General features: G+C 44.1%; 1 protein-coding gene across 1 annotated transcript in view; it reads left to right on the top strand.

Moving 5' to 3' along the window:
* Window positions 1-23,545, top strand: part of NDST2 (N-deacetylase and N-sulfotransferase 2) — a 76,479-nt gene that overhangs the window by 34,809 nt on the left and 18,125 nt on the right. The window contains 1 exon segment of the mRNA XM_083738308.1: window positions 15,349-16,765. Coding sequence (XP_083594434.1) covers window positions 15,773-16,765 — 993 coding nt within the window. The 5' untranslated portion in view covers window positions 15,349-15,772.

The following is a 23,545-nucleotide window of genomic DNA, read 5'->3' as shown; positions in this document are numbered from 1 at the left end:
TAGCAAGTGCTTCCTTCCCTTCCCTTTGGGACCTAAATGCTTTGTTTTAGCTGACAGAAGCAGATATTGTAAACCACATAATGGGCGCAAAAGATAGAGAAAATGCATGGGTTTCCAACTTGCAAGGTGAGGTGTTTGAGGTATTTTACATTTAAATGTGATGATCTGCCTGTTTGGCAAAAGAAAAGCCCTTCTTGGTTTTGAACACTTCAGATCCATTTTGTGGATTTCAGAGATATTTTTTACTAAAATCAAGAGTCTTTTAGGGCTTGTCTGCACTTAGCTTTTGCAACACACTTTCTGGACACAGGCCTGCAGTTAAGACCTCTGTGTCAGAGCATACATTATTTTTATTTTTGCCCCAGAGCTTTCCCTGCGAAAACCTGCTATTTAGTGTTCAATCAGAGCAATGTCAATTCAAGTTTTAAGTGGATTGCCATTCGCTCCAATTGATCTCTAAAGAGTGGGTTTTTGCGGGGAAAGCTTGAGCAAAAATGGGGGGGGGGGGCATTTGGACATGAAGCTTTAAAGCGCCTGGAAAAATTGCCAGAAAGTTAAGTGTGGATAAATCCTTTGTTTCTTCTTATCTGCTCTCTGGAATTTTTTAATTATCGTTGCTTTTGATTTTCTGGTAAGACTTTTATTGAAATAGTTCTGTGCCCACTTTTCTGCTTAAAAATACTCCATCTTTTTGTTTAAAAATACTCATGGTGGCTTACAACTGCAATGCAAAAACCAGCTCATGTTCCTACAGTTCATTGTGGGGAGAATGCATATGCTTACATTTTCAGCTCAATTTTGCTGAAAATTGTTAAAGAGCTTTAAAAGAAAATGGGAAAGGCTGAAATTGTAATCTGCTTTGGGAATTTACCTGTTCCATGACTTCTGAGAGTCTACTTCACCTGGATTGTCAATTGTTTTAGCTGCTACCACGTGTTCAGTGGCTCCCCCCTGATTTAAATAAACCAATAGAATCATAAAAGAAGTATGAAAAATATAGGATTTTGTAAAGGTTGCCACACTCCACATTGGCAAGAATCTACAATTTGCCAATTGCTAATACAAGCGTTCATTCTTCAAACCCAGTCAAGCAATGGATCGAATTGAAAGTGGCCTGGTTTTGTTTTGTTTGTTTTTTCAAAAGAATATTTTATAAGGTCAGGGATAGAGGGGAAGGGTGATGCAACAGTGCTGTGTTGCAGCTGTCATCTTCTTAGTGATAGGAAGTACAGTGGTGCCTCGCAAGACGAAAGGGTTTTTCGCTTTTTGCGTTGCTTCGCAAGATGAGTTTCCCTATGGGCTTGCTTCGCAAGACGAAATCGTCTTGCGAGTTTGCTTCCTTTTTCTTAAAGCCGCTAATACCCAGCGAATCCACGCTCTGCAAGACGAAAAAATCGCTAGACGACACAACTCGCGGAATGAATTAATTTCGTCTTGCGAGGCACCACTGTAGTTTGTTTGCAAAACTGACCTCTCGGCCACTGAACTTATTATTGAGAAGCTTGCAAAGCTGATAGCACTCAGGTCAGTGTACTGTGCTTCTGCTCCTGTTGCCATTGTGGAGAGTAAGAAAAGCAGCTCTGGAATTCAAACCAGAGCCCCCTTGAACCAGTTTTCATCCTTTTCTTTCTACTGGCTAGTTGACCTGATGAGTTAGTGGAAGTGGGAGAGCTATCTTCTAAAAGGAATTGTTTCCAAGGAAATCCTTATCACATTTTTAACCTGTTTGCTAAGCAAAATGTTATGGGGGACTTTGTCAAATGCATAATAAAGATAAATTATGTCCACAGAATTCCCATAATCCATTAAGAAAGTAAACTGATGACAAAAAGAGAGAGAGATAAGATTAGACCAGCAGGGTTTATTTTTGCAAATCCATACTGGCTCCTGCTAATCCCTACATTGTTACGAATAATCTGAGCAAGAAGTGTCATTGCAAAAAAGTGACTGGAATAGCAGACCATGTTTTAGGACCCAGGAGTCATTGTTTTAAAAATCACCAGCTTTAATATAAATCAATGCAAAACATAATTATTTGGGTTTGAGTTCCATGCGAGCAGCCATGTGATACCAGTGTTCAACCTACTGTATTTCTCTTTCAGCTGCTGTCACAGCCTCATTGTCTCTGTTTACAAGTAGGTTAGTGAGGTACTCTGTTGAATAGGACTTGCCTTCATTAATGATAGAATTCCAGAAGCTCCCCTTCTAGATTTTATCATATCAGAGCTCAGGATTCTCTATCGCTGCAAATACAAGAACACTTAATTACTGAATATGGGTATGTAAGGATGAGGTTTATTCTATAGCAGGGGTCAGCAAACTTTTTTAGCAGGGGGCCGGTCCACTGTCCCTCAGACCTTGTGGGGGCCTGGATTATATTTTGAGAAAAATAAATGAACGAATTCCTATGCCCCACAAATACCCCAGAGGTGCATTTTAAATAAAAGGACACATTCTACTCATGTAAAAACAGGACTGTCCGCGGGCCAGATTTAGAAGGCAATTGGGCCGGATCCAGCCCCCGGGCCTTAGTTTGCCTACCCATCTTCTATACAGTGGCACCTCGGGTTACAGACGATTCAGGTTACAGACTCCACTAACCCAGAAATAGTACCTTGGGTTAAGAACTTTGCTTCAGGATGAGAACAGAAATCGTGTTCTGGCGGCACGGCGGCAGTGGGAGGCCCCATTAGCTAAAGTGGTACCTCAGGTTAAGAACAGTTTCAGGTTAAGAACGGACCTCTAGAACGAATTAAGTTCTTAACCCGAGGTACCACTGTAGTGTTCTTTAAGAATGAGTGGAAAATGGGTCACTGCATTACCCTTACAAAGTTATGCAGGAAAGGTGCATAATTATTAATAATATGCTCCCCCCCCCCATCCAGTGGAGAAGGAACTGAAATTGAAACATTGCATTGGAAGGTTTCTTCAGTATTAAATTACAGATCAATTTGTCAAACTGATAGCACAGTGCAGTTGAGAAAAGTGAAGGCAGGGGATATGCATGCCTTCTCATAATATTGAGGAATGTCTCTTCCTTTGCACTGTGGCTCGAGTCTGAAGATGAAAGGCATACATTCTTTCAGGACTTGACAGGTGCTCTCAGGTGAAGAGCTGGAGCCGAGACGCATTCCAGCATTGAAGAGGTATCTTTAAAATGATGCTGTCATGCCAGTCAGGCTGGGTTGGAAGGTTGAATAAAGACTGAAATGCTGGAAGTAGTACAAGAACATTCCTATATATAATGCTGGACGGGAGCATTTAGTTCTTAAACCTGGGAGGGGGGGGAATAAAGCAATTTTGCACACATGTGAATGTGCTTGGCTTCTTCTTCCTTCAGATGCTGTGCTTACCATTGTATTACTTAGCTCCTGGACCACTCCCCAGGGCTCTCCTAACAAATTCAGGGCCTGTGGTGGGTGTCTAACGATCCTTTGTTTTCCATTACAAAATGCTCAACTCTCAGACATCCACTGAAGGTAACAAAGATTTTATTTGAGCAGGGGCCTTCCTGAGAGGTGTTTGTCTACTTGTAAAGCTAATATCTCTCCCGCTACACCTGCTGCCTTCAGTGAGAAATGGTCAGGAGAAGTAGAAGAAGAGAAAGGAGCAGAGGAGCTACCGTATTTTTCGCTCCATAAGCCGCACTTTTCCCCTCTTAAAATCTAAGGGGAAATGTCTGTGCGTCTTATGGAGTGAATGTGTGGTCCCTGGGGCTGGGGGGGAAACCCGGGCTTCCCCCGCCAGCCCCACAAGCTCTGGGAGCAGCTCCCTGAGCTGCTGTTTGGGGCTGGGGGGGGGGGAACCAGGCCTTCCACCACCAGCCCCGACAAGCTCCTGAGCAGCTCTGGGGTAGTCTGCAAAGCCTCCGCAGGGCAGCCTTCCTCCCGTTGCCCTGGGGAGGCTTCGCGCGGCTATCCCTGGCTTTTAGGGGAGGTGGGGGAAGGGACAGAGCTGTGCTCTGTCCTTTCCCCCACCTCCTACAAAAGCCAGGGATAGCCGCGCTCCCTTTAAAGAGCTGAGCGGAGTGTGTGTGTGGCTCTTGGGGGCTTTTCCCCGAGGATGGAGAAGGGCAGTCCATCAGTGACTGGCTGTCCTTCTCCCTCCTTGGAAAAAGCCTGCAAGCAATGCACACACGCTCCACGCGGCTCATGAAAGGGAGCACTGAGCAGAGCCTGGGATGCATACAGGATCTGCTCAGCACTCCCTTTAAATAATTTTTTTTTTTCTTGAATTCCCCCCCCTTCAAAAAAAAAAGTAGGTGCGCCTTATGGTCAGGTGCGCCTTATGGAGTGAAAAATAGGGTAGCCGGCCCTGGGAAAGAGAGACACAATTTTCAGGTCTGGATCGCAACTAACCAAACCTCTTGCTATTGGGAAGACTGATAACAGCAAAGGCATTTGTCTCTGTTAGAGGAGAAAGAAGGTTTTAGTACCATATGCATCCCCTGATCTTCCATTATGCTGCCAATTCTCATTTCCTAATCTCTCTCTCTCCCCCCTCATACCTAAGTCCATTGCACCTACAGAAGTTAATACTACACAGTAGACACATTTCAAGTGCTCAGATTCTATATTTGCCTGAACGAAGTATACCTGCCAGAATGGCAAGTTTGTTTCATTTTGGAAGTTATCACTCAGGTACAATGGCTCTATGGCTTCCTTCAGACCTTTTAAACTCCGCTGGAATCTTGTTGCATGCATTTCAGATAATTCTGTTGCCTCCTAGGAAAGGCCCCTCCCAGGACACTTGCTTCTTGAGCCTCAACAAATGCAGCCTTTAAATTGAGAGGCTCTAAGGAGCAGCCATTGGGACGCGGGTGGCGCTGTGGGTTAAAGCACAGAGCCTAGGACTTGCCAATCAGAAGGTTGGTGGTTCGAATCACCGCGACGGGGTGAGCTCCCGTTGCTCGGTCCCTGCTCCTGCCAACCTAGCTGTTCAAAAGCACGTCAAAGTGCAAGTAGATAAATAGGTACCGCTCTGGCGGGAAGGTAAACGGTGTTTACGTGTGCTGCTCTGGTTCACCAGAAGCGGCTTAGTCATGCTGGCCACATGACCCGGAAGCTGTACGCCTGCTCCCTCGGCCAGTAACCCCAGAGTCGGTCACGACTGGACCTAATGGTCAGGGGTCCCTTTACCTTTACTTTAAGGAGCAGCCACAGTTACCTCCACAGCTCAAGCTGCCACGTCTTTTGGCTGTTATGGCATTTTTAAAAGAACTGCGAAACAGCTAAAGGCAGTTCAGGGCAGTGGAGAGACACAGGGGCAAGGCAATTGATGAAATATCTATAGGAACAGGTCAGCATCTCACAAACCTATTACTACTCTTTACGGTTCCAACAGGTATGTTTTATTGGTTTGTTTGTGACATGCTGAAATGTGTGTTCATTGCAGATCTCTGGGGAGCTTCTGTGGCTGAAAAGGTGGTTTGGCTCACACCTCACATCAGACCATAGTTAATGTTTAATGCGAACACGTAGCTTGGTAGCACAGACTGCTTTATTCCTCCCCCACTCCTGGCTGCAGCAGGATGAAAAAGCCACAAGCTTTGTTTGGTCATGTTGACCAAACCTGGACTTCTGCTTGTTCTGCCCCACCCAGACAAACGAACCAGAAGCAATATCCAAGGTTTGTTAACCACTTGTGGTTTGTGTGGGGAAGATGTTCAGGTTCAGATGTTGCAAGCTAAAGCTTGTGGTTTGTTGCTCCCAGTGCAACTTGGCCAGAAGTGGGGAGGGAGTGAAGCAGGTCACACATTTCCATTAAACCATAGTTAAACATTAACTATGGTTTGGTGTGATATGCGAACACAGCCAATAAATAAATACAGTGGTACCTCGCAAGACAAAATTAATTCGTTCCGCGAGTCTTTTCGTCTTGCGAGGTTTTTCGTCTTGCGAAGCACGGTCAGTCGCAACCTCACCTCTTCAAGCGGTTTTAAGAAAAAGGAAGCAACTCAAAAAAACGAAAAACTCTTTCGTCTTGTGAGTTTTTCGTCTTCCGAGGCATTCGTCTTGCGAGGTACCACTGTAGCAATAAAAATCTCCTTCCTTGTCTCCCTTGCGAATACAACTTACCAGCTATTTCTTGCTTCTCTTTCAGGAAAGGGACAAATCTGATATTAGCTTCTAGCTCCTTTTGCTGTTGTGTCTCTCTACCAGAGCACATATTTTAATTACTGACATGTTTCTCCATAAGCATGCGATGACTCCCTTGGGGCAGCTTGTGGATGCTGCATAGGAATGCTTACCTGGAAGTAATTCAGGAATTATGACTGTTCATATTCACTTTGGTTAGTAAAACATCTATTCCTGGATTAGTATAGCTTGACCACAGTTGTGCATGCATTGGTAACCTCATGGCTCGTAACTGCAATGGGCTCTAAGTGGGGCTACCCTTGGAGAGACTGCAGCTGGTGCAGAAAGTGGAAGCTAGGTTGCTTGTAGAGGCAAAGTACTGTCAACATACAACAGTCTGCTTTAAGGATTCACACTGGTTGTCAATATGCTACTGGACCACGTTCAGGATGTTGGTACTAACGTATAAAGCCCAGGGCCAGATTACTTGTTGCTGCAGTTTTTGGGAAAGTTTCTTCTGCAAGTTCCAAAGATTATTGAGCAGGGCTTTCAGCATGACTGCCCCTGTTCTGTGGAATAGCATTCCTGTTGAGATAGGTCCCCACAATCTGCACTTGACAATTTGTTCCAACAGACTTTCTCTGCTAGATAAATGAGTCTTTGCTATGATTGTCTATTTTGCATGGTTTTAGTTTTGTTCTATTTTTTTTTAATAATGCCCCCCAAAAGGGTTTGATTAGGGCTTTACCAAATTTAATCATAATGATCTCTGTTTCTAAGGTTGAGAAATGAATGCCAACATGGCCCCTTCCTGGTGAGGGAGGTGTCAGCCGGCTTGGGAGAAGCAACCTTTAGAACATGAATGCTAATGAGGAAGAAATATCCAAAGCAGCCAAATGAGGACTGAGCATGCTCAGTGACTGTGGAATGCTGGCTGATAGCAGGAGCAGGGGGTAGAAAGGAATGAAGTGGCTGGAAACCTGAATAGGAACATTCCACGCTGCAACCTTTTGTTGCAGCCCCTGCTCTATCAATTTAAATCTGATCTTTTGAATACAAGTTTTTGATTTTCAATGCGGTATAGAATTCCACCCACCCACTGCATATCCATAATAGTGTCTCTTAAGAAGCATCCATATATCCGAAGCGAAAGCCTTGCATAGCAACATGTGCCGAAGAGTCCTCTTGGATCATTCAAGCTCTTGTGTCTGAAGCAGATGCCTAGTTCATTTAGGTCCCTACCACTGTGGATGACTAGACCTTGAAGAGCTGTGTTGCATCACTCAAATTAGAGCAGTGACCTTTCTGTGCACTTTGATTGTCAGGACATGCAGTCTCTTTTCTCAGTCTAACGTCTGCACTTGGCACTCTGCCTACTTGTGCTGCTTCCAGTCAGTTAAGGTGGACTCTGAAATTGCTGAATGCTGAAGAATACGGTTTCCAAAAGGAAACAACCATTGATGTTTTCCATATGTGACTGAAAGAAGGAAGGATACAAACCTCAGATTTTACTAATTCTGTCTGTGGTTTATTAGGCAGACGGTGAGTAACTCCAATCAAGATGTGTATATGTGTTATCCAATGGGCCTTAAATGTTAGGTTTGTCTACGTAATTCTATATGTAGATGGATATAGTAGACTTGTCTTTTATAGAGCTTTCGAAGATTCAAAACGTTGGGATTTTTTTCTTCTGCTGTCAGGATGCAAACACATTACAGTGGTACCTTGGTTTACAAACTTAATCTGTTCCAGAAGTCTGTTCTTAAACCAAAACCGTTCTTAAACCAAGGCACAGTTTCCCTAAGGAGGCCTCCCGCTGCCAGTGCCCTTCCACCATTCGGATTCTGTTCTTAGACTGAGGTAAAGTTCTCAAACAGGACACTATTTCTGGTTTTGCGGAGTTTGTAAACCGAATCGTTCTTAAACCAGACTGTTCATAAACTGAGGTACCACTGTACTATTTTTGTATTCCACCGTGTGCCTTTGAAGGGTAGTAGAGCTTTTTATTTGTGTAACCACACAAAAGTCTATGTAGATGTAAGATTTGTTTCTCCTAGTCACCCTTTGCACTGGGAAGGAACCACAAAATCCTCCTCTACCTTCCATGATTCGATTTAATCGCAGTGTGGTGTCAAGTCCGCAACAGTTGTGACCATGGAAACTTGTTAGGTTTCCACCTCTACCCCATAACCAGAACTAAGGCCTTTGAGTTGAGTTGGCTATGGTTTACAGTGATGGGAATGGGGGTGGCGCTGTGGTCTAAACCACAGAGCCTAGGGCTTGCTGATCGGAAGGTTGGCAGTTCGAATCCCCGCAACGGGGTGAGCTCCCATTGCTCAGTCCCTGCTCCTGCCAACCTAGCAGTTCGAAAGCACGTCAATGTGCAAGTAGATAAATAGGTACCACTCCGGCAGGAAGGTAAACGCCGTTTCCGTGCGCTGCTCTGGTTTCGCCAGAAGTGACTTAGTCATGCTGGCCACATGACCCGGAAAAACTTTCTGCAGACAAACGTCCGCTCCCTTGGCCAGTAAAGTGAGATGAGCGCCGCAACCCCAGAATCGTTCGCAACTGGACTTAACTGCCCTTTACCTTTACCTTTTTACAGTGTAAACCAATGTATACAGCGACACTGATATAGATATAAAGCGACATCATGATTGAAGCAAACCATGGAAGGGAGGGGTAAATTTCTGCAGAAAAGAGGATGGGGGGGGGATACACGAATGCGTAACCTGCTTCTGTTTCTTCACCTTGGTTAGGCAACTAGGGGTGTTGTATTTGTACCAGGTTACAGACAGAATGTTGAATCCATCGATTTATTGCAAACAACACGCCTAATACTGGAAAGGAGCAGAACTTCCATGCTATCTTTAGACTTCAGCATGATCCTCCCAGAGAATACACACCTGTCAAGATCTAAACCAAGATTGAAAGTTTTCCAAGCAGCCTTGGAAGACATGACACAAGTTACTTCTCTCGGTTCTTTCCCCCAAATATCCCAGCATGATACAATGTTTGCTGCCCAAATAAAATGAATGTAGGCTGAGTTTCAGACAACAGTGCTTTCTTCAGGCCTAGTAGGGGGTATACTTTTACAGTATGCCACTGCGAATTGAGTGGAGATGTTCATCTGTCTACAGAACAGTAATGCTTCTCTCGCCCCTTCTCATTTTATAGCTCCCCTTTTCAGGGCTGCCAGCCAACTGGAAACTTTCCCACCATGCAGAATGTATGCAAAAAGCCTCCCCTTCAGACAAAGATATTCTCCCTAGAATCCCTCTGAACCCCTTTCAGCAGCAAGACATTATTGTTGATATGTTGTGCTTGACATAGGCTCAGCCCTGATTGGGTTCCATCTGGATTAATAATTACTAGTAGTAGTAGTAGTAGTAGTAGTTGAGAGTGGGGATGTGTCAGCTGCTTCATATCAACTAAGGTTGATCACCAAGGGCTAAGGCCTGCATTTCTCTTCCTTCTCTTCTGCTTTTTAATTGTACCTAATCTGGAGTAAATTGACTCAAGAGAAGTCATGCTCTTCTATAAGGCTTTTGGTATCGATTGAAGTTGTTACTAAGGGTTTGTTTTGGTTACCTCTCGTTTGGTTTTGTTACCGCTTCCTTATATTGTGGCTTTGTAATGGCAATGCTCTCTTGACTTTGTTTTCTATTTTGCTCACAAGTTGCCTAGAGTTCATTTTACAAATAAAGGCAGCTTATGGATTTTCATGGCCATAAATTGTCTCCATTACCACCCATATTGTAAATTCTAATAATGACACAGCCAGAGAGGAGGAGGAAGCTGAGTTGCTGCAAAGATTTCAAAGAAGCCTTTGTTTTTATGGGGGCAGTGCTTAATGATGTGTTACTAAAAAGGAGTCAGAGGAATAAATATATAGCTTAAACCTGCCCTGGCTGCCATAAAAACAGTTCCTTTGCTTCCCTCACAGTGTCAGATACTGCTGCCTGGTTAAATTACGTACATTAAGCATTTTTGCATACATTGGTGCCTGTTTTACCCAATTCCATTCTTGCTTGCTGTGGAAAGAGACAAGAAGTTTTGCAGGAGTCTCTCATTCCAAGCTCTGAAAGTCCCTTTTTGCTTCTGGGAGGCCACCAGCTTTTGAATACAGTGGTACCTCAGGTTTCATATGCTTCAGGTTACATACGCTTCAGGTTACACACTCCACTAACCCAGAAATAGTGCTTCAGGTTAAGAACTTTGCTTCAGGATGAGAACAGAAATTGTGCTCCGGCAGTGCGGCAGCAGCAGGAGGCCCCATTAGCTAAAGTGGTGCTTCAGGTTAAGAACAGTTTCAAGTTAAGTAGAGACCTCCGGAACGAATTAAGTACTTAGCCTGAGGTACCACTGTATGCAAGTGCAGGAGGCTGCTTAAGCAGTGCATTGAAGTGCCTTTTCCATGACTGCCCAGTACGATAGTTGAAGCATTTATAAACACAGCAGTATATTTGGGGGGGGGGGCGGTTCTGGCAGAAGCTGTAGTCTCAACGCTTAAGAGATGGGCTTTGATATGAATGAGCAAGGTACTTGCCTTCTTTAGGTAAAGGTAAAGGGACCCCTGGCCATTAGGTCCAGTCGTGGCTGACTCTGGGGTTGCAGCGCTCATCTCGCTTTATTGGCCAAGGGAGCCGGCGTACAGCTTCCGGGTCATGTGGCCAGCATGACAAAGCCGCTTCTGGCGAACCAGAACAGCGCACGAAAACGCCGTTTACCTTCCCGCTGGAGAGGTACCTATTGATCTATTTGCACTTTGAGGTGCTTTCGAACTGCTAGGTTGGCAGGAGCATACCTGATAGTATTACTTCCTTATTACATTTTCTCCCTGCCTTTTTCTTGAAGTGGCTCAGGACAGCCAACACGGACATGCAGTAATGAATCGCTCAAGGCCACTCAGAGAGGTTCGTGGATGAAGAGGGAGAACCCACTTCCAAAAACTCTGGCCATAACACCACACTCCGCCTTCTTAATTTGCAGTCCCTGCCTCTCTCATTCAGACCTCCTGCTCTGTAGCACTGGAGCTCAAGCCGTTCTGGCTACCCTACTGCTTGGAGATGCCAATTTTCTCCATGGACAACATGAAACACTGTATCTGGTCATCTGTAGATTTAATCATGTGAGATGGCGCAATGTCAATTCTTTTGTTTTGCGAGCAAGCTGCTTGCTGTCTGTTCTGTAATCCTTTGCAGGGGAAACTGGTCTGGGTTTAGCAGTATAGGTATATAGATTGTTGTGGGCACTGTGCTCTCCTTCACCATGTCATTCTGCTTCCCTCCCCAACCATCCCCGGGCCCATGCTGACACAGTTCCAAAACTGTTTTCATGCACCTTGTGCCAGCTGGCATACCCTCTGGCACTGAGGCCTTGTTAAAGAGATCAGAGCTGACAGATTCTTGAGCAGCAATCTGATATAGGCCTTTAATTTGTGTGTGTGCTCATGCTTGTAACAAACAGGGGCTTGTTAAGAGCTTTGCAGAGACTTCAAATGGTGCATTTGTTCTGCGCACTCTCCTGGCTCTCGCCGGTGTGCCACAGGGACCTTTACTTCTGCATGCCACTCAGCCATTGTTTGGCCACTCCATCTCTGCATGCTGCGGAAAGGAACGAAGGGCCGTGCGGGAGCCCTTGCATTCAGATACTAGCAGGTGGTGTCAGTGCCGCTCTTTGTAAACCAGACACAACATTCAGCACTAGAAAAATTAGGGTGATGATAAAATTTGCCACCTCCTGGACTGCTGCTGAGAGGAAAGTTGCAAAGAGACACAGTTTGTTCCCCTGAGCACCCTGTGTCTTGTATAGTATTTAGTGCAGTTCAGCTTCACCATAATTTCTTTGATAGCTTTGGTTCAAAGACTTTGCAATTACGTTGTTGCTCACACACCATGCTGCCTTCTGGCTCCTATTTTTATTTTTTACAAAGGCTCATCCTTGTGAGACTGAACTCAGAGTTAAATTATTGTCGGTGGGACATCCGCTCTCAAAGCTGAAGGGAATGATGAGATGGTGGAGTTTATTATAGAACTCGTTTAGACTATTTTCTGTGAAAAGTTTGTGTATTATTGTCGTTATAGTTGAAGATTTATTCTCTGTTGGTCAAGTACAAGACCCTTATTTTTAGTGGTTTTTTAAGGTGAGATAAATGCCATGCACGGCAGCTATATTTAATTTCTAAAAGAATAAATGCTTGGGCTTATATTTATCTAGAACAGGGGTAGTCAACCTTTTTATACCTACCGCCCACTAATGCATCTTTCTAGATGGTAAAATTTCCTTACCGCCCACCAGAGCTCAATGGAAGGAGGATTTAGCTTGTGCCGTAGAACCCCCTACTGCCCACTTACAATCCTGAAATGCCCACTAGTGGGCGGTAGGGACCAGGTTGACAACCCCTGATCTAGAACATCTGCCCCCTGATCCCAAGCAGTGATGGGGTGTCTTGCTGCATTTGTTCATTGTGGAGGGAAAGTTCCATTACACATAATCAAGACACCGATATCTCTTAGCTAAACAAATGAGGTAGATGGTAATAAGAGTCCCTCTCCTTAAAAAAATAAAACAAAATCAGCTCAGCAAGTAAGTCTACAGAATTGACTTGCCTATAAAATGTTTAGATGCTTGCCTATCTACCCATACTGTTGTTGTTGTTCTTGTTTTTGTTGTTGTTGTTTCTATATTGTCCTTCATCTGAGGATCACAGGGTGGTTGCAATATAAAAACAAAAAAATACATAACATGGTAGCAAACCAAAACAATAACCCCACCACCGCCACACACTGTGTAATATTACTTATTTATTAAATTTCTATGTAACACTAGTCATTTATGGTATGTAGATGGCCTGAAAAACACCTCTCTTCCCTTAGGAAAAGCTTCCCAACCTGGTTGCTGGGAGGGTTTCTGGTTGCTGGGAGGGTTCCTCTCTCTAATCTGTTTACAAGTCTGGTTAAAATGGTTGTGCTGCACCCTGCCACGTTAAGGTGGGAAACATGATGTGAGAGCAAAAGGATTTATTCTTGATAAGGGCCGGTCTCCAAAACAGCACTATGTTGTTTGTTTGAAGTCACTTTTCTGCCTGTAGCCACTTGAAATATTATTTTCCTGTGTTCCTGAGCCCACCCTATTAGGTTTCCTTTCATCTCACCTAGCATTTTGTGTGCTTTATATCCTTGTGAATTGGGATATTAAATTTGGCACCAAAATCGCTGGGCGGTTTTAAGAAGTATAGACCTAAATTTATTATTTGTATTCCTATTCTTTTTCCTTGTGTCTACTATTTTCCAACAGAGACCCTTTCCTACCAATACGTACTTTAATAATTTCAGGGGGAAATTAATCTAGTAATAAGGGTTTATCCTGGGTTTCCCCCCAATACCCATTTACCTGTGCCCAGGTAGGATTAATCAAATCCTGCTTTTTCAGAATGAAAAATCTATGCAAACTTGGCACTTCTCCCTCAGTGCTGAATATTGCAAAGTGCTGAGTGAGTGATGAAATTCCATAGGTTCTTTTTTCTCTACTCATAGTGGCAGACTTGGGAAGGGAATATTTGCATGTTGGTAACATGAATGAGAGATCTAAAGATGCAATAACTAAATAACAGCTTGGGAAATCCAAATCTTCTCTGGGACAAGGGTCTTTTAATCTGTTTTCTTGCCTGACTCATCACTTAGCCCTGTAAATGTAATACCAGATCAAGAGCCAATAACTGACCTGCTGAATCTTGCAGATTCGTGGCAGAGATGAGCTATGAGCCAAGGACACTTTACTTTTCATTTCCTAAGTTATGATGGCTATATACCCAAAATGAGGCTTCTGAGACACATGAAGGGAATATAATCACCAGAAATAAGAAGGGGATAAAATAAACTTCAGGAAGAAGAACCTTAACAGGGATGAGGACCCAAGTCTGAACTGAGAATGGTCACAGTGGTCACAGAATGTCATGGGAGAGGGAGAGAGGAAAAGAGGGAGAAATGGAATTAAATCCCCTGAAAAGGGTATGCTAGGCTGGCTGGAACCCTGAACTGGTGTGCCTGCACATGCAACATTTTGTTACAGGCAGGAATGGGGAGTCTGTGGTCCTCCAGTTGTTGTTGGACAATAACCCCCATCATTGACCTATTGACCATGCCGAACAGGGCTGATGGGAGTTGGATTTCAATGGTACAGTGGTGCCTCGCAAGACGAAATTAATTTGTTCCGCAAGTTTTTTCGTCTTGCGAGTTTTTCGTCTTGCGAAGCACGGTTTCCCATAGGAATGCATTGAAAATCAATTAATGCGTTCCTAGGGAGACCGCCTTCAGACCAGGTCCGGGGACAGTCTGTCCCCGGACCTCTTCTGAAGGCTGGCGGGGGGGGGGGGGAAGGACTTTTCTCCCCACCACCAGCCTTCAGAACAGCCTTCTGAAGGCTGGCGGTGGGAAGAAAAGCCCTTCTCCCGCCGCCAGCCTTCAGAAGAGTTCCTGCAGGGCTGCCTAGGCTGCGAATAGCAGCCTGCTGCCCGGTGCGAGGGACGCTCTGAAGCAGAGCGCCCCTCGCGCGGGGCAGACATCTGCAGCTTGGGGAGCCCTGCCGGACTTCCCCACAGGGCTCTCCAAGCTGCGGATAGCAGCCTGCTGCCCCGCACGAGGGGCGCTCTTAAGCAAAGCGCCCCTCGGGCGGGGCAGACATTCACAGCTTGGGGAGCCCTGCGGGGAACTCTTCTGAAGGCTGGAGGCGGGAGAAGGGCTTTTCTTCCCACCGCCAGCCTTCAGAACAGCCTTCTGAATGTTGGCGGTGGGGAGGAAAAACCCTCCTCCCACCGCAAGCCCCGGGAAGAGAGGAGAAGCTGTGCGCCTTCTCCTCTGTTCCCGGACCTCCCACCGCAAGCCTTCAGGACAGGTCCGGGAACAGAGGGGAAGGCACGCAGCTTCTCCTCTGTTCCCGGGGCTTGCGGTGGGAGGAGGGTTCCCCGCTGTCCCGGAGATTTCCCTATGGGCTTTCGTCTTGTGAAGCAAGCCCATAGGGAAATTCGTCTTGCGAAGCCGCTAAAAAATCGGAAAACCCTTTCGTCTTGCGGGTTTTTCGTTTAGCGAGGCATTCGTCTTGCGGGGCACCACTGTATCTTGAAGGCCACAAGGTTCCCATCCCACTTGTTAGCGAGTATATCAGAAGAAAATGATGTGATTCTAATCCGCAAGCACACTGTCCCACCGCCCTCTTCCCAAAGCCCATTAGTTCGCCTGCCCTTAACATGTGATTTCTTTCTTAATTGCAGGTTGCCAGTCGAAGGTGACTATCATGTGACGGGCAAGTCAGCCAGCTGAGGCAACTCTTCCGTTTGTGGAATGCTTTCCCTACCCCTGATGCCTGACCTTTGCATCTGAAGCCAAGGAATTCAGAACTGCACATGACCCACCTCCTTCCTAGGACTCTTCTGAGCAAGTGGAGAAGTGAAGGAGGAGGGCAGCAGCAGCAGCACTCAGAGGAGCAATGGGACTTGAAGGCCATGGTCACTTGAGATAAATGGCAGATCACTGGGCATCTAGTCTTGTAGCTGCTTGCTTAAGCTTTATCCCTCTCTGCAGCCCACATTTCTTCTCTGTGAGCTGCCACTGGCTCTTCCGGTGGTGGCGTTGGAGACACCGAAGGCAGCTTGGTTGGTGCCAAGCTTGAGGAAGGGATAAGCCACGCACCTCACCATGATTCATCTGTGGAAAGTAGTGAGGCATGTGCGACAGCTGGAGCTCCACAGATTGATCCTGCTGCTCATTGCTTTCAGCCTGGTTTCCATGTGCTTCCTGGCTTACTACGTCACCAACAGCCCCAAAATAAAGGAACCGCCTCCGTTGCCCTTCAGCGATTGTAGCAACCAGCACAGGGTTCTTATTCAACCCCAGGCAAGCTGGAGGCTTATGAAATCAGTGGACAACTCACGCACAGACCCTGTGGTGCTCGTCTTTGTGGAAAGCATCTATTCCCAACTGGGTCAGGAGATTGTGGCTATCTTGGAATCTAGCCGGTTTAAATACAGGACAGAGATTGCCCCTGGAAAGGGAGACATGCCCACTCTGACAGACAAAGACCATGGCCGCTATGCTCTTATTATCTATGAGAATATCCTTAAATATGTGAACCTGGATACCTGGAACAGGGACCTCTTGGACAAATACTGTGTGGAATATGGAGTGGGGATCATTGGCTTCTTCAAAGCAAATGAGAACAGCTTGCTCAGTGCTCAACTCAAGGGCTTTCCCCTTTTCCTACATTCCAATCTAGGGTTGCGAGACTATCACATCAATCCCAGTGCCCCGCTGCTGTACGTAACTCAGGCTAATGAAGTGGAGCAAGGCCCCCTGCCTGGTGATGACTGGACAGTGTTCCAGTCAAATCACACCACCTACGAACCTGTGTTGATGGCCAGCACCAAATCTTCAGAGTCAATCCCGCATCTGACCACCCACAGAGCTCTGCATGCTACCGTGGTGCAGGACCTTGGTCTGCATGATGGCATCCAGCGGGTCCTTTTTGGTAATAACCTCAACTTCTGGCTTCACAAGCTGATCTTTGTTGACGCTATTGCTTACCTGACTGGCAAGCGTCTATGTCTGACCCTTGATCGCTACATCCTTGTGGACATCGATGATATCTTTGTGGGCAAAGAAGGCACACGCATGAAGGTGTCGGATGTAGAGGTAAAGTTGGGCATTTTCTGCATTTTCACGCTGATGGCAGCCAGTGGTCTGGATTAGGGGTGGGGGAACAGATACTGTCATGAAATGTAAATAGGGGTTAAGATCTACTAGCCATTACGGTGTGGAAAAGGGTAAGCAACTTCCTTTTCTTGTGACCATCGTGGCTTGAGCTTCACATTTGGTTGGGTCCTAAGAGATGGCAAGAATGTAAACCTTGTTTTTTTCTGCATGCGCGCGCTCTCTCTCTCTCTCTCTCTCTCTCTCACACACACACACACACACACACACACGACTTAAGCCACTGCTTCATGCCTGGGCTTCAGACCTTCTGAAATCTATAGCAGACTTGCTAGGGGCTAAGTTTCATTGAACCCAGTAGGACTTAATTCCATGTACAGAATTGGGCTATGAGAAGCTCTTCTATTTATCAGTATGATGGGTGGTGACAGAAATGGAGGCTCAGTTTGAGCCTCTTCCAGCATAATATGAGGGCTGATGCCAGAGAAGCTGGACCACATGGCTTCTGCTTTATATCTGCTTGCACAACAACTCTCAACTTGAGGGTCCTGTAAAACAGTTACTGCCAGCTCTATTCAGTATAGTTGGTGGAATGGTATGGAAGTGTCCAGTTTGCAGGTGTGAGTGTAAGTGTACTGACAACTTTCCTTGAAAAAGCATTTATAAAGTATTCGGAATCCTGGTCTGCAGCTTTTGTGTCCCTCTTTGTCTCAATTGGCCCTGATGACCTATGCTAGGACCTCTTCTTCATGATGTCATTTTTCCAAAGAGACTGTGGCCTGGTTTGCACATCACATTAAGCTGTAGTTAAAAACAAACTATGGTTTTATGTAAGTGTGAAGCATTCTGCGGAGAAGTTTTTGCTGTGCTCCTCTCCCACTCCTGCTGCCATGCCATTGGGGGGTGGGGTGACAAGCTAAAGTCTGGCATATTGTGATCTTCAACAAGCAGTAACAAGGGTTTGTGCTTTGCTTACTACTCATGATTTGCTCAGGGGTAACAAACAGCCAACCCACATTCACATGACATACCAAACTCTGGCTTGCTTCCCAGCAGCAGAGTAGGTGAGTAGTAGAGTGAGAATTTTGAGCAGTGTTCAGTAGCAGACGGTGTGTTCATATTAAATCATTGCTATGTCTTAATGTGATACGCAACTAGGCCAATCGCCATGAACAAGGGCAACACATATTTGATTGCCAGATCTCAGACATATACATGCACTCCCCTGAGCATTTAGAGGATTTGGGTGAGGACAGGGGTCAGTTTCTGTTCACCCCAGGTGCTAGGGAAGGTGGAAGCAGTGAGAAAGACTTAACATAGCTTCTGCCAAAGGGATTGGTAGAGACTACAGATAATGGCTGGATGCTAACCTAATCTAAATCTCTGTGTACGGAAAAATGATTGTGTGAAGCAGGCCTACGAGGAACACTGTCAGAAAGGCAGAAATTCATAATAACTTGTCCCTTTGTGAGAATGGTCAGGGCATGCCTCTATAACCATACTTCAGACTCTGAAAATCCTATCTATAATCCTGTATTTATCAGTAGAACTTAAACCCAGATCACCAGGGCAATCTCTCCCAAAGCCGAGAGAGCAACACCCCTGTTTATTTCTGGAAATTGCTCACCCTCCTTGCATTACTCATTTTATTTATTTTGTGCTGTATTTATATGGCTTCCATTTTGCAAACTAGCTGAGATTGGATTCCCAGCCAGGGACCAGACCCACAGCTTCACAAATGCAATTATATCAGACATCTTTGGCACTCTATTTGCCCCAGAAGGAAGATAGAAGGTTTCTCAAGTGACTGCAAATAAACAAACAAACACAACCTCAGACCAGATCATTCTAAAATATATTTTGTTTGGAGGTTTAGCAGAGTGAAATGGAGCAATAATCTGAGATCAGTGAAACAGAATTTCAGGCAAAGCAGATAAAGCTCAGATTTATCCATTTAAAAGAGGCTCTGTGGGTGCAGAGCTGGAAAGGTTAATGAGTTTTCCTTTTTTTAAAAAAGCAAGAAATAATTTCATGGGTTTGTTATTGAGTTCTCAGAGGGAGAAGGAAGTGGAGGGGAATTTCCCAGTGAAAAAATAGCTGGTGTGTTTTCCTGACAAGTTATATAAAAGGGATTCAGGTTGGTCTAACCAAATGCCTAATCACGTTTAAATATGATAGATCCTGCTGCCTTGCCTCCTAAAAGGATTCAGATTGTGTCCTGGTGATGAAAATTGTTTTGGGAAAAGCATCTTTCTGTAGTGTTGCACACTGGACAGCAGCTTAAATCAGCAGTGCAAACTACTATGTAAAAAGACATAGCATGCATGCTTAATTTGCTTGTATGAATTAGTTTTGCAGAATTTTGCAATCTGTTTTAAGGCTTTCTTAGACAATAATTGGCGAAGGATTATTGTGGCTTAGAAAGCTGCAAGGCGACAGATGTATGGAACATGAGAGGAACTGGGCTTGCGCTGAGTGAGATCTTGCCACTGGAGCTCCTCCTGAGCAGCACCTGGGGAACTTTCAAGTAGCAAATGGTCATCTCTGCCACAAAGAACATCCCCTCCCCAATTGAAAGTTGCCTGTCTTTTAAGGGAAATAAGGTGTTTCCAAGATTTGCTGTCACTACCAAATTCTGTTTCTAGAAAATGCATGTTTTACACATCATCTGGAATAATGGATGTGTTAATGCAGCTGCATAGCCAACCAATCATGCACTTTTTCCTTAAAAGCCCCAAACTTATTTGTCTTTTAATTGGTTTCTGGATTTTAACTGTGTTTTTATCTACAGTTGTCATTGTGCACTATTTGCAGAGCTTTTTCACCAAGTGGTTTGTAAATCTTTGTACTATATGTGTGCTAATACATAAACCATTGATTCTAGATTTTTCTAGCATGTGACATTGCACATGTATGTGTTTGCATGGCTGATTGAGAATATAACAAGCAGTGACTTGCATAATTATCCTGCACTTTTATAAAATAATGCCCACAAATAATGACAAAGTGTTCTGTCCTGTGAGTGCACAGAATAATGCAGTAACATGCAATTTCTCAGGCACAAGACAGGCCAATATTTGATGAGCAGCCTGGTAACAACGGGACCTTTGGCTTTGTAGCTGACTATGCAAGCAGTGCTGAAAGTAGTATGAGGACTAGTATTTTCCCCTTCTCATGTTCACACCAAAGTTGAATAGCAGTAGGAACCCGTCTGCTCAGTAATCCTTCCTCCTTTACTGTAAGAGCAGGAAGCACTGGGTATTATGTCCTGGTCTAATTTATTCCTATTTTTATAGGTAGTTAAAAGAAACAATTCAACCAAACCTAATGATGAGCTGAGAAGATGTGACTACACACACACTTGAACTGGATGGAACAAAATACTCATTCAAAATACTTATACAGTGGTACAGACGCTTCAGGTTACAGACTCCGCTAACCCAGAAATAGTACCTCGGGTTAAGAACTTTGTTTCAGGATGAGAACAGAAATCAAGCAGCGGCAGGTCCCATTAGCTAAAGTGGTGCTTCAGGTTAAGAACAGTTTCAGGTTAAGAACAGACCTCCAGAACAAATTAAGTTCTTAACCCAAGGTACCACTGTATATATGAAAAACAAGGTGGCATGAATTTTTAATCTTTTCATAAGCAAAGTTGCTTTGTAAGAGAATGTAGTAAGCAACGATATTTAAGTAATCTGGCTGCAGAAAGCACATGGCACTGTGTTTATGCTACTGTTGATATATCTTGTACAATTCAGATATTTTGTGAGGGGGTTACAACACTGGAGTGGTTAAAACGACCCGGTAAACTTCAGTTTTGGGAAAGGTATAATGGGGAAAATAAAATGTTAATAGGTGCAGACTTGTGTTCAGTATTGTAGAATGTTGGAGAAGAGGTGGAATGGCCTACAGATAGAAGATTTATATATATATATATATATATATATATATATATATATATATATATATATATATTTCCCGCTTCCTTTTCTGTCCTTGTTAATGATTATGCATTGTGAATCTTCTTGGTACTTTAAGATTACAACTGATTTCTTTTAGGTCAACAGTGAGCCTGCAGAGGGTGCTTAGGGTTTGGGGGAATCATTAAAAACACCAGGATGAAAACATCAGACTGGGGGCTAGTTGGTACTAGCTGCCAACAATACAGTTGCAGCTGCCACAAGGAACAGGGTTGTTTAGGATTTATCAGCTGGCAGATATGTTGTCATAGGAACCCAAAGCAAGGCTTTAAATCTCCCTCAGTGCACAAAAGGGTAAGCCTCTTAGCATCATCTCTTTCTCACTCATCTTCACACCAAACTTTCCTAGCGATTGGAGACTGCTCAATAATGGTAAACTCAGGTGGCCAGTGCTGACAGGACTGTAGCCAAAATGGGGCCACTGAGAATCAATTGCTTAGTACAAAAAAAGAAAGAATAAAACCATGTTGGGGTAATCCACACCCAACCACTCCAAAAAACAGCCCAAACAGGACGGAGCATGCTCAGTAGCAACAAAATTAAAAACTACAAATTGGAAAAGTAAAAGGAATACTGGTGGGATAGAGAGGCGAGTGAAAAATCTTGCTTGGAGGGAATGGCTGACTTGAAACCCTAAACAGGAACATTTCTTTTAGGGCGGAAGATAGGCTTCAAAATTTTGTTGTATTTGTCCTGGTGTGGAAACAGGCAGGTTTGCAACTACTATACAGTGGTACCTCGGGTTACATACACTTCAGGTTACAGACTCTGCTCACCCAGAAATAGTACCTCGGGTTAAGAACTTTGCTTCAGGGTGAGAACAGAAATCGCGCGGCCGCAGCAGCGGAAGGCCCCATTAGCTAAAGTGGTGCTTCAGGTTAAGAACAGTTTCCAGTTAAGAACGGACCTCTGGAACAAATTAAGTACGTAACCAGCGGTACCACTGTAGTTGCAGATCACCCTTAGAAATGAGATGGCGTCCCTTCCAGCAAGGCCTGCGCTTGCCCCTTTATTTGTCATTTTTGCTTAGCCCTACAAGTGGCACACATGGCATTTTCATCCAGATTTTGGTCAGGGCAGTTTTTCTTGTATTAAAATACTGGAGACTATAAACTTGCCCTGTGTTAAATAACTATAATACATTCTTTACTTGCATGAGGAATGTGTGAATGTATGTGCCATTATATAGGGGAGAAATGTATGGTCCCTACCTTCTCAGAAGCACATGAAATTAAGAAGAAAGCACATTGTGCAGGAGAGGACAATGGTCCTCAAACTGTGGTCTGCAGGCTTCATTCAGCTGGTTCATGGAATGATTGTAGACAAGGACAAAAGGGGGGGGGGGTTAGTCTCACTCTACAACATCCCTGAGCATGGCCCCTCTGCTCCCAATCTTCCCACTTGAGCATGAAAGTCTGAAAGAAGCTTCTCAGCATGTTCAGCTAAACATTCTTAGAAGCCTCCACACAACTGGGAAACCTGATAACTCACAACTTCAGATTGCAAGAGGGCATTTGGCCCAACATCTGAACTTTGTACTAAGTATGTGAAGTCTAGGAGTGGAGAGGGCAGGACCAGTGTGTTGGGGGGTGGGGGTGGACATTAAGGTAGTGGCACGTTCATCCCAGGCCCCCAACACACTTTTTGCCCTTGCATGTTCAGGGGAGGACTTTTGATGAAGTGGAGCTTGTCAAGAGCAGGGATCCAACTAGGATCCAAGAGGGAAGCTAGACTAGCCTTCACTCAGTCATGTAAAGTACCCTTTAAAGGGAACAAGTTTAAATTTTCAAGATTACGTAATATAAAAATGTGTTCTTCGGCAATCTGTTGTTATGACAATACATTTAGTAGGCCAACCAACATATTGCGCAATAGTGCACAAGCTTTTCAAGTTCTCCAGAACTCTTTTTTTTTCCTTATTAAATTTTTATTTCATGGAAGTAAAGAATATGTACACACACACACATATAAACATACAAAAGTAAAAGTATTACACAGACAAATAAAGATAAAGAAAGAAATAAAAGTAAGAGAAATATATAAAAACTTAATTTTCACTTTGGTCACATTTCTTAATCTTCATTTTCAAAACTTCCTTTAGCTTTCCCGAAAATCATTCGAAGTAACACTTTAAATTACACATTTCTTAGTATATATTGTCATTGTACCTTTTTATATACGTTTCTTAGTGTATATTAACCTTACATATTATTTAGTCTCACAATCTTTCACAGTGCGTCTCTAAATCCCTTTAGCGTTATTTTCCCTTGACTAATAAGTTCCAAGTAATCTACATATTTTCCCCAATCCTCAGTGAACTTTTGGTCTCTTATGTATCTTACTTTGCCTGTAAGTCTGTCCAATTTCATATAATCCAACAGCTTAAATCTCCATTCCTCCACCGTTGGTGTCTCCTGCTTTTTCCACATCTGGGCCAGCATTACTCTTGCTGCTGTAACTGCATAATATACTAATCTACGATCTTCTTTTCTTATCTCATAACCCAATATACCTAGTAGGAAAAATTCTGCTTTCTTTGGAAACGTATATTTTAAAATCTTCTTCAGTTCTATATAGATTTTTTCCCAGAACTGTTTAACTTTTCCACACTCCCACCACATGTGATAGAAGGAACCCTCACTAACCCTACATTTCCAGCACTTGTTATCCACCTTATACATTTTTGATAATTTCATAGGTGTTAAATACCATCTGTAAAACATCTTCATTATGTTTTCCTTTACCGTTACACACGCCGTGAAATTTAGTCCTTCCTTCCAGA

Source organism: Podarcis gaigeae (genome assembly GCF_964106915.1).
Source record: "Podarcis gaigeae genome assembly, chromosome: 5".
In the NCBI taxonomy this organism is placed as follows: Eukaryota; Metazoa; Chordata; class Lepidosauria; order Squamata; family Lacertidae; genus Podarcis; species Podarcis gaigeae.
This window is presented reverse-complemented; position numbering and strand designations above follow the sequence as displayed.